The sequence below is a fragment of the Carex rostrata genome, chromosome 2 (genome assembly GCF_964058835.1).
Source record: "Carex rostrata chromosome 2, lpCarRost1.2, whole genome shotgun sequence".
Taxonomy (NCBI): domain Eukaryota; kingdom Viridiplantae; phylum Streptophyta; class Magnoliopsida; order Poales; family Cyperaceae; genus Carex; species Carex rostrata.
This window is the reverse complement of record NC_135919.1, coordinates 1,808,708-1,820,604: the sequence shown is the minus strand read 5'-3', so window position 1 is coordinate 1,820,604 and position 11,897 is coordinate 1,808,708. Positions and strand designations below refer to the sequence as shown.

At 34.9% G+C, this 11,897-nt stretch overlaps 1 protein-coding gene across 1 annotated transcript; it reads left to right on the top strand.

Moving 5' to 3' along the window:
• Positions 1–3,287: 3,287 nt before the first annotated feature.
• Positions 3,288–9,298, top strand: LOC144568302 (uncharacterized). Its single transcript, XM_078318606.1, has 2 exons — positions 3,288–8,343; positions 8,705–9,298. Exons 1-2 carry the CDS (start codon positions 5,304–5,306, stop codon positions 9,061–9,063), a joined length of 3,399 nt encoding a protein of 1,132 aa, XP_078174732.1. The 5' UTR covers positions 3,288–5,303; the 3' UTR covers positions 9,064–9,298.
• Positions 9,299–11,897: the final 2,599 nt, after the last annotated feature.

Here is an 11,897-nt window from a genome sequence, read left to right as displayed (position 1 = left end):
ATATATATGTCCTTGTGCTTGTTTCTTTTTTGAAATTTTGTTTTATTTATGATGAGTTTTGGGTGAATAATTTCCTTAACTGTGAAAGTGAGAATTGCTTAACAGTGAGAGTGGATGGTCCTAGCTACCTACGTCCATGTTGGAGTATAGCTGTGAGTGATTAGCAAGAAGATGACAAAATAGCTCAGGAAATTTGTCAAACTAAATTGTAAAAAAATTACACACGGGAATAGTAATTTTTTACCGAGGTTTATTATTTGCAAGGAGTGTTATGATGTGAATTTAATATGACATTTTTCTCATGCATAAGTATTTGACAAGAATTAATGATGTCATTCAAAAGCATATTTAATTCATACTATATTTTTATCATGCATAAAGCTTTTGACATGAATGATGTCATATACTCATATATATACTTATAATTGATTTCCATTCATAATATTTTCAATTATATATAGTTTCAGTACCAGTCTCCATTGTTTAATCACAATAATTTTTTCTCTTTTGTTTATGCATCGCACTAAATTTATCTCATCGATTATAAATATAGACAATCATAAAATTAACATTCTGCAAATAACATAAATAAATATAAATAAAGTTTGGTTATAATTTAATTAACCACAACAGAATTGGTTTACTTTAGTCTAATTAAGTGTCTAACAAACCAACTTAATAAAACAGTAAAACAAAATACCCACATCTATACCTGTAATTAATTTAAAAACAAAAGTTATATCTCCTCCTTAATTTGTAAGTCCCACCTCAAAAGTTCATCATCTACAAGCCACCATAGTCCATAATCATATACCGAAAACAGTCAAAACCGATCCGAAAGATTTGTATCGCGCAGTTTTGATGTGTTGGTCACGGCAATATAATGAATCCTGCATAATACATACAAAATTACAAACACACTGTTATCAAATTTCTTCTACAAATTTGGAATGTAATTGATAAAAGTATTATGATTTTGACCAGAGACTTGAATTGATGAATTTTCCATAGTGAAACCTCCTCTTGATTGTCCGATAGCCGCATAAATTTGTTCAAGTCATGAATTAATTGACTGCACTACTTTGACTAATTAATAACAATTAATTGCAGATGAAAGCTATGTACGTTCTTGAAGCTTTGATTGGTAAAAGATCATGTAGGATAAATAAGTGTTTAAATATCAAAATTAACATATATAAATAAAGCTTTTCTATTGGAAAAAATTAGTGTCATTTGTACAAAAATATAAACACATTATTTTTGCTAAGCGTTGGACATTCTGTACGTGTTGTTAGCATAAAAGCAAGAAACAAGATCGCACGCGCATGGAACGCTGTATCTCGGAGGCAGCATTGGTGCCAGGTGCACAAACTCATGTAGCGGCCACATGTACGCATTTGTAGGTTTTCAACCATTAATTACTGCAGTATATATATATATTTGGTTCGCCACACTGTTGCTTGCACAGTTATCACTGTATATTTAGAGAACAAAAATGGGCAAAAATCATAGAAATTTGATGCTATGCAGGGATTTCACCGATTTTTTTATTAATAGAAAACAAATAAATAAAATATCGAAATAGGGGTAGGATTTGATGAAATTTCAAAATATAGGAAGAATATGATGGTTTATCCTATCCATCTCATCTATCATGTCTAGCTAATTGTGTCTCAAACCACGCAAACTCGCTAATTAAAAATAAAATTCCTTGGACAGGATAATCCATATTCCTGTCTAATATTGTTCATTTTATTATTATTATTATTATTATTATTATTTTTTTTTTTTTTTTTTTTTTTTTTTTTGGCAGGGGGGGATTAGAAGAACAACGAAGAAGAAGAAGAAAAATAAAATTATGAACAATACTGAACGGAATGGACTATCCTGTTTAGGGTTTTTTTTTTAAGAGATTTTGCATGATTAGTGATGAAATTAGCTGGAGGGATGGTTTATTATGTCTAGCAACCATCCCGTTCTTCATCTATTTCGAATTTTTTTAGAAACCTACTTCTATTTCGATATATTTTTATTTAGATCTTGATCTAGCTAGTCGACATGATCAATGATGCAGACATTTAATTTCGATAAGATTTTACTCTATGATTGAGGAAGTAATATTACAATCTTGAGTATATTCTTAGCAAAAAACATACGTGAAATTTGGCTCATCCAACAGATCGAGATGATTTTATTAGTAATAAATTTATTAGACAATCATGTCAATCGTGCCTACTAAAATTTCATTAAACAAAGAAAAGCATGTACAAGGTGAATTTGCCGGATGGTAATATGATCATCTCTTTTTACTTTTGACTATTATATATATCATTAAAATTAAGCATTATAACTGCTGCTTATTACAAAAATTATGTGGTTTGGTTTACTTGGAAAATTATTTGGTTCTCCCCTTTCAAATATATAGTGTGTCCCAGTGTTGATGATCTATATATATATGTGGCTCAAAACGAGATTACATCTTCGTGGAAGAGATTGGATATGGAATGAGCGCCATATACCATTTTCACGAGGGGCGCCCAAAGAGGTTGATTAATGTGTGGTCGGTCCGAGCTGAGTTAGCTTGAGTCAAGGGTAACTCGAATTCAATTAAGGAAAATAGCGAGCTAGTCGAGTTGACTCTAATTGAAAAGTCTAGCACTTTGAATTTTTAGATGTTGAACTGTCGAATTTTAATGAACTTAATGTTGGAATTAATTTCAATTAATTACAACATATGTGGGCTTATATGTAATATAAATATATATTGAATAATAGACTGTCAAAATTAGACCCGTTATGAAGTGATCAAATTAAGTATTATTTATCCGGTTCAATATGTGTCATGAGAAGTGGGGCCTTTAATGTGTAGAATGCGTATTAATGACTTTATGATTTAGTGATGGTCTAAATTATATAAAGTTTGATAATAATACAATTATGCTATTGGTCTCTGGGGAACACAATCAAATATGGCAATATTCCGTAAATAAGGAAATACCCAATAAGACAAGTTCTGAATTCAGACCCGCCAAGGATCCAATAAGGAAAATAAGATTAATTAATTAATTAATTAAAGAAAGGCACCTATTCATTTGATTAAATGAAAAGGTTTATTAATCAGAAAAAATTCGACATCTATTATTTTGATTAATAAAACAAAAGGTGCCTATTCATGAAAGGGCATATATTATGATATATACGGCTCCTAATCAAGATGAATGAGTATCCTTTAATTTTGATAAAACAGACGGATCTGTCTATCTCTCTCTCTCTAATCTCTCTCTACTAAAAATAATAAGAAAATAGAGATTGATATCTTGTGATTGAGAAGGGAATTTTCGGTAAAAAGAACTTGTGATTTGGGTATCCCTCCTTGTGAAGAACGGAACGTTGCCACTGCCGCCTCTCTCGATCTCTCCATCGGACTTGAGAGGGATTACTTGGAATTCTAAGGGCTTCCGGTGATCAACGGTGATTGTGCATCTCTGGAAGACCATGGCTATCGATCAAGGTAACTTTAAATTTCAGATTAGAGTTCACTAGAGGATCATGGCAATTTAGGATTTATATATGCAATACGATTCTGCACAAATAAATCCAACACTTAAGAGTTAAAGACCGTTAGATGCTATCTTTTGTGTTATCATTTAAGTTTTGTTTGCCCATGTAATCACTATTTCACAAGTACAAACATAGTTGTGTACATAAATTAAAAATATACAAAAGTACAAACTCGTACTGCCCATGGGATGCAGGTACTTAACCAAGTCCAAGTTGTAATGAGCAAATTGAGTCCAATTCAAACTCAACTCGTGAGTTAAACAAGCTAATCAACTCGAGTTTTTAACAAACGAGTTGTTGGCGAGTTCATTTCCGAGCTAAGTCTGAGCAGCTCACAAGCCACGAACTTTTTGTATTTGCATTAATTGGGGCTTAAAGCAACGGTAGTATTTGCATTGGAGCTTTTTGTATTTGCAGTGGGCTTAAAGCAACTCGTACTACTGAGCATTGGGGCTTAAAGCAATGGCTCACAAGCCACGACACATCAAAAGATTTTGTGTACAAAAACAAAATTTCTATCTCCTACCTTCTGAAACCCAACTTAAAAGTTCATCACCCTAAATTAATTAGACAACCACCATACACAATGAGTTCACAACATCGATCACAATACACAACAAAAGGCTGTGGTACACAAACACAATTACCCTTTGGTTAATAGTGTGCTTCGAATTGCACAGAGTTCACAACATCGATCACAATACACAACAAAAGGCTGTTGTATACACAAACACAACCCTTTGGTTAATAGTGTGCTTGAAATTGCACAGAATTCAAGTAGGATTCAACAAGGAGGTTCTCAGTTTCATTCATCATATTCGATGCTGGGTCCTCATTGAAATTGTTTGAGGGCTCATTCTTGTTGTATGCTTTAGGTTTAATTTATTAGTCATATTGTATTATTAAGAAAGATATCAGTTGTGAACTTTTGTGTACTTTTTAATCTATCCGAATATTGCATATTATGCTTTTTATATGAGTAATGTGTTTTGTTCAACATGCTGTTCTCTAATTCGAAAACTTACTAATTTGTGTAAACTAGAACATATTTTCATCTTCATTCATTCATCCTCAAATCTGTAATAAAAAATAAAAAAAAACTATAAATGCGTAGGAGAGGACATTTTGATTCCTATTTATATATAGAGATGATGAGGTTCTTTCCAGCTTAGAGATGAGGATATAAGGTGCCAGTCATCTCCAACCTAATCTTCAAGGTTAGAAAATAAATTACTACTCAGGCACCACAAGTCCAATCCAGTCAGTTTCTATTCAAATAACAGTGAATAAAAGTATGTTTTTTGTATTGATTGAGTTGTCTCATTTACACAAATTACAGATGCTTATAAAGGCTAACTAGCCGTTATCATTTCCTAATATATAAATAGGCATTAATAATACTAAATATTGCTTGATTACAATTTGATTTGTATCAGCTGGAATTTCCTAATATTTTGGGTCACTTATGTAAGATTGAGAACTACTAGGAATCCTAATTGGATTGGGTTTGATCTTGATTGGATTTGATATATCTTCAACAGTTTCTACTTACCATTCAAAAGTAAAAGGAAAAGTATATAAAATTCTAATAGTCTATACAAGACGGAATAACAGTCAGCACTAGAACGACTCATGATGGAATCTCTTGTGGTAAGCTTCTTTCTATCCATATATCTTCCTTTAACTATAAGAAAGAGCAGCACTCTGTGAGAGAGAAATCCATTGTTCTCATTAAACAAATCATGGAACGTTGTTATACCATGCTCACTATTCACCTCCTCTTAAGCTTATCCTCATTTACTCTCGCTGCCACAGTAACAACTAGTAAAACTGATCTATCCGCACTTCTCTCCTTCAAGTCGCAAATATATGATGATCCATTTGGAGTCTTCTCCTCTTGGAATGAGTCACTGCACCACTGTCAATGGCAAGGGATCTTGTGTGGCCGGCACCATCCTGATAGAGTGACTGCTCTCGTTCTCGACTCCAAACAATTGTCAGGTTATATTTCTCCATCCCTAGCAAACCTCACGTTCCTCCAAAGGATGAGTCTCTCTGATAACCAGTTGAGAGGAAGCATCCCGGTAGAGATGGGATACTTGGGTAGGCTACGTTTTGTCAACTTGAGTGTGAATTTTCTCGATGGTAGCATTCCATTGACTCTAAGTAATTGTTCAAATCTAGAATATATTTATTTTAGAAATAATAATCTCCATGGAACCATCCCATCTAACTTAGCACAATGCAAAGAATTGAAAACAATCAGTCTGGCGAATAACTACCTCACAGGAGGCATACCGTTGGAATTCGGCCTCATCCCACAGCTCCAAAGATTAGGACTGGATGGCAATAATCTCACAGGATCAATTCCTTCCACCTTGGGCAACCTTACTAACTTAGTGGAACTTTACCTTTCCGACAATATGTTAAGTGGATTAATCCCTCATGAACTAGGCAAGCTTACAAACCTATCACTACTTTATTTTGAATATAATAACTTCATAGGTTCCATCCCACCTACCTTAGGTAACCTTACCAAACTATCATTTCTCGATCTTGACAACAATAACATTAGTGGTCACATTCCGCTTGACTTGGGCAACCTTACTTACTTAGTGGAACTTGATCTTGACAATAATAACTTCATAGGTTCCATCCCACATTCCTTGGGTAATCTTCAAAGTTTAATCACATTTGATCTTTCCAAAAATATGTTAAGTGGATTCATCCCTAATGAACTAGGGAAGCTTCAAAACATCCAGTATTTTAGCATTTATCAAAACAACATTTCAGGCGAAATACCACACTCCCTTTACAACTTATCAACATTGTATGCTTTCCAACTTCCTAACAACCAGCTTCATGGAACTTTACCTTTCGATATGTGCAATGCTTTACCAAACTTGATTGGTCTAACCCTGTTTTCCAATCAACTCCAAGGACAGATCCCACCATCCATATCCAATTGTTCTGCTCTTATTGTTGTTTCATTAGATAATAATTACTTCAGGGGTGTAATACCATCTAGCTTTGGAGCCTTACAAAATCTTCAAAAATTTTCTATTGAATCTAATAAACTGGAGGTTAAGAGACCACATGATTGGAGTTTCATGGATGCTTTGACCAATTGTACTTTGTTAGAATATATAGGTCTCGCAGACAACCAACTACAAGGAGTGTTACCTAGTTCTATAACAAACCTTTCTAGTGTTCTTAGACTCACACTGAATAATAACCCAATTTCGGGAAGCATACCAACAACTCTCAGAAAACTCAATAACTTAACCGAGCTTGACCTAGGCAGCATGTTTCTCAGTGGCACCATTCCGGTAGAAATCGGAAATCTTAGAAAATTGGGAATATTAAATCTAGAGAATAACATGATTTCAGGTCAAATCCCATCAACTTTTGGCAATCTCACCCAAATGACCATGCTACTTCTAGATAATAATGCATTAGAAGGGAGTATACCACCAGAATTAAATAGCATGAAATTCATAGAACTCATTAATATTTCAAATAATAAGTTGGTAGGTGAAATTCCCAAAGAAATCATGGGTCTTTCTTCTCTTTCTATCAGTTTGGACTTGTCACACAATTATCTAACTGGCATGTTGCCACCAGAAATTGGTAACTTGAAAAACCTACAATCAATTCGTCTCTCAAATAACAAGTTACATGGAGAGATTCCTAGCACAATTGAAGGATGCCAGGAACTTGAAGCCCTTTATCTTGATAGCAATATGTTCCAAGGAACAATTCCAACCAGCTTGAGCAAACTAAGAGGACTACAAACCCTTGATGTCTCTAACAACTCGCTCTCTGGTCGAGTCCCTGAATTCCTGGGTACAATGAACTTGAAATATTTGAATATTTCTTTCAATAATTTCGAGGGGGAATTACCAAAAATAGGCATTTTCAAGAACGCCATTAGTGTAGATGTAAGAGGAAATCCAAAGCTTTGTGGTGGAGTGCCTGAAATGCATTTGTCACAGTGCATGATCTCACAACCTTCAACAAAGAAACATCACTCTCGAAGAAACATGGTGCTCATAAGTTCTGTTGTTAGTTCTTTTATTTGCATAACCGCAGTCATTTGCTTGTTAGTGATTTATTATACTAGAAACAACTCTCGAAACAATCCACAATCTGATACAGCTTTGAAATATGGGTTAAAGTCCGTTTCATACAATGACCTTCTTAGAGCTACTGAAAATTTCTCTGCGAAGAATCAAATCGGAAGAGGTACATTTGGAGCAGTCTACAAAGCCGTTATGAGTTTCGAGAATGTAACAACCGTTGCGGTGAAGGTGCTAAACCTTGAGACACACAGTGCTTCCAAAAGTTTCATCTCTGAATGTGAGGCATTAAAAAATGTGAGACACCGAAACCTTATAAAAGTGTTGAGTTTGTGCTCTAGCATAGACCACCAAGGTAATGATTTCAAGGCTTTGGTTTTTGAATTCATGCCAAATGGTAGCTTGGAAACATGGTTGCATCCAAATGCATGTATAGCTCGGCCATTCATAAGCCTCAGCTTCCTCCAGAGGTTGAACATCGCATTTGATGTGGCAGCAGCTCTAGATTATCTTCATTACCATTTACCTGCACCAATTGTGCATTGTGATCTCAAACCTAGCAATGTGCTTTTGGATAATGACATGACGGCACATGTGAGTGATTTTGGATTAGCAAGGTTTTTGGTTCAACCCGATACCATGCCTTCTCAATCAATGTTGAGCACAGGTGGCATCAAAGGTTCTATTGGCTACATTCCTCCAGGTATAGCAGATCTTTTTATTTGAGAAGTACTTTTTTTTTTATAATATGTCCCTGCAACAAAATTATTCACCGACTTTGTTAAGGTCCAAAGAAACAATTGGCCAACTAGCGAGGCTAAAGGGCAAAGCATTTGTTGCCTCATTTATACTCATGATTGAGACTTTTACTATCTATGCATACTTCTTTAATTTACTGCTTTGGGCTAGATAATTTGAAAAATAATACACAAATACATGCATGATCATATGAACCCAAATTTGAAAAACTAGGTGAATTATACATATGTCAATAAGAAGAGTCACAATTAATTATGCTTAGTACTAAATTTAGGATTGTAACTATTTAACTTTTCATTGCCTAGAGTATGGGATGGGTGGTCGGCCATCAGTAGAAGGAGATATCTATAGCTATGGCATTCTTCTCCTTGAAATATTCACTGGAGTAAGTCCCACAGACGAGAGAATCAGAGATGGTTTGAGCCTTCAGAAGCATATTGAGATGGCTTTTCCTGACCACGTCATGGACATAGTTGACCCCCTATTATTCTCTGAAACTGATGGAGAACACAATCTGTATGCACCTGAAAATATCTATAGTTGTTTGGTTTCAGTGATTCAATGCGGGCTTCTATGCTCCAAAGAGTCACCAAAAGAGCGCATTTCTATCAAAGATGTTACCAAGGAGTTGAACTCAGCACGAACAAAAGTGCTCAAGCCATAGATACAGAAAAAAAAGATCAAATGAGAAGAAGAAGGAGAAGAAGGGCTCCGCTAAATTTGGATAGCAGTTGTGGTTATTTATGTTGTTGTAGTATATATTTTGTAATAATGGATATTATTTCTTTCTATTAACAAATTAGGTGGGACTAGGTGTTTCGATTGAAAGACTTTTGATATGCACTCAATTAAATAAGAATACTGTAATGAGTAAATTGGATTAATGCTGCATATTTATATATCGGAGTATTTTCTTGTTCTTTTGAAGGATTAATGCATGGTAATGAGTAAATTGGATTAATGCATGGCCGCGTCCCAAATCTACAAGTTCTCAACACAGACTCCACAAAAATGCTAAACTCCTGGGGAAAATTTACTTTTTTTCTCATATTACAAATTGTAGCTTTTCTTCTAAATTATCCATACAAACATACTTTCATCCTTTCAAACACACAATCAGAGCCCCCACCTCAGCAGACATAATGCAATTGCCCTCATTACAACACAAAATGTTTCATTAAAACAAGTCATTGTCTTGAATCCAAAGTATCTGCTGACCTACTCTGCAAGCTCGTAAGTGTTACTTTGATTGAAGACTTTTTTTTGAGTAAGAATAGGAGTCATGCTCCTATTTTATTAACCGCAATTGGTTACATGGTTTCAAGAGCTTTGAGAAATAGCCCTTTGACGGATTTACAAATGGTTAAGGAAATGAAAAAAGATTAATTTTCTGTAAAAAAATCAAAATCAAAATCAAAACAAGCTTCACGTAACTTCTGGATTTGAGAATTTCCACTGAGTCATCACTTCTTCTGCTAGATCTTCAATCGTTTGAAACTGTTCTTGGAACAGTCTTGCACATCGCTCTCGCCATATTATAAATATTGCAATTAGTGATAATCCCCTAAATTCCTTAGGCTTCTTGTTATCAAGCAACGTTACTTCATAGTTTATATCTCCAGTGAATTGTGCACTATGTTGAGGAAACAATAGGTTGAAAATCCGAGTGTATAGTAGCTTCGAGAACACACATTCTCTAAATAGATGCATAGAAGTTTCTTGTGACCCTCGACACAGGTAGCAAATGCTGACCATATTGAATCCCCTTTTATTTAAATTTTCTGTAGTCAAGATTCTATTCAACAATAATAACCATCCAAAAATTCTGAACCGTGGTGGTGCTGGTAACTTCCAAAGGCGGTGCAATTTGCTTTTGATTCTTGGTCCATTCTTTAGCACATAATAAGCAGATTTGACAGTGAACAAACCGGTTGAGTGCTTCCACATTGCATCGTCTATATTTTCTTGTGACATCATTAACCTTGACTGGTCTATTATCTGATGAAATTCTTCAAACTCAGAATGAGCCCTTTGAGTGGTGATCGGTCTGAACAGGTTGCTTGTGTTTGCAGTCTGGAGCACCTTATTGAGAGACACTTCCTTGCTCCATGAAAATGTATATAAAGCTTTGAACCGCAATTTAAGGATCCCTTCTCCCCAATCTTCATCCCATAAACTGATTGTGCTGCCATCTCCCATTTTTCGGATCATAAAACATTGACAAAATTGTAGTACACTCTTCAAATGGTTTTTGAAAAAATATGACTCACACAACCCATTATTTTGTGACATATAAAGCACTTTGATCATGGATTTCCAGAGCTTATCTTCCTTTTTAACCCATTGCCAAATCCATTTGGCTAACATCGCTTGATTAAAATCTTTAAGATCTAACACTCCGAGGCCGCCCAGCTTTTTTGGAGTACAAACAAGACTTTGATTGAAGACTTAAAGGAGTTATATTGTAAGTCGAAAACCGACAAACAATGCATGACTGCATTTGATATGACAAGGAGGATATGTGCTCATTTAAGTGGCAAATATGATGAGGGTGACCTTCTTCTCCATAAAATTGTGGAGATTATATTCGATTATTATATCACTGTTGAAAATTCAAATGATGAACAACACCTTACTTAATTGATGTCAAAAGAAATTAGTAAATTGCTTATTGTTGTGCTTGTAGTATTTTTCTTGTGTTATGTTAATTTGTTTTAGTACCATCATGATGTCTAATCTATTTGATATAATAACACTTTCTTATATTTGCTAATGTTATAATCCATAGTTTTAATTATTGCTAAATAATTATAAACAATGATTAGTAGTAAATTAAAACATATTATTCATAATAAAATTCTAAACTAATTAAAATTGAATCTAAATAGATAATTAAAATTTCTGATATATGAAGATCAAATTAGATTTTTAAAAAGACATTTGAAAGTAGAAGTTGAAAGAGGATTGAAATTTTACATGAACAAATTAGGTTGTGTTAAAGAAATAAAATCCAGCCCGCCACACGAATGGCCCACAATATCATGCATCATCACCCTCGTTCCCTTCCGTCTATCTTTCTTCCTCTCTCTTACCAACGGGCCCCATGTCCCTCTCTCCCTGTTACTTGTTGGAGAAGAATTGGTCAAAACCAAATCTTAGTTTCTGTTTGGATCCGCACCCCTTCTTTTTTCTAAACCCTTGACAGGCGGACCCCACTGTCCCCTCATTTCTCCCTCTCTATCACTTACAGTGGGCTCATCTCTCTCACTTGTGTTCCGCTTCTCTCTCCCACGCACCTCTTGCGTTGATTTTTGTTGTTGCCTCACCCGTTATGAGATATTTTGTATCTTCGACAACTCTGTCGTCCCTTCGGTTACCTGCTCGTGCGACTTTGGTCACTGTCCCGTCGGCGAACCGTTATTTTGCTCTATATAGAGCAGCCCCCCTCTCTCTCTCGCTTTGTTTCTTTTTGTTGATTTTACTCTCATGTGTTGACAA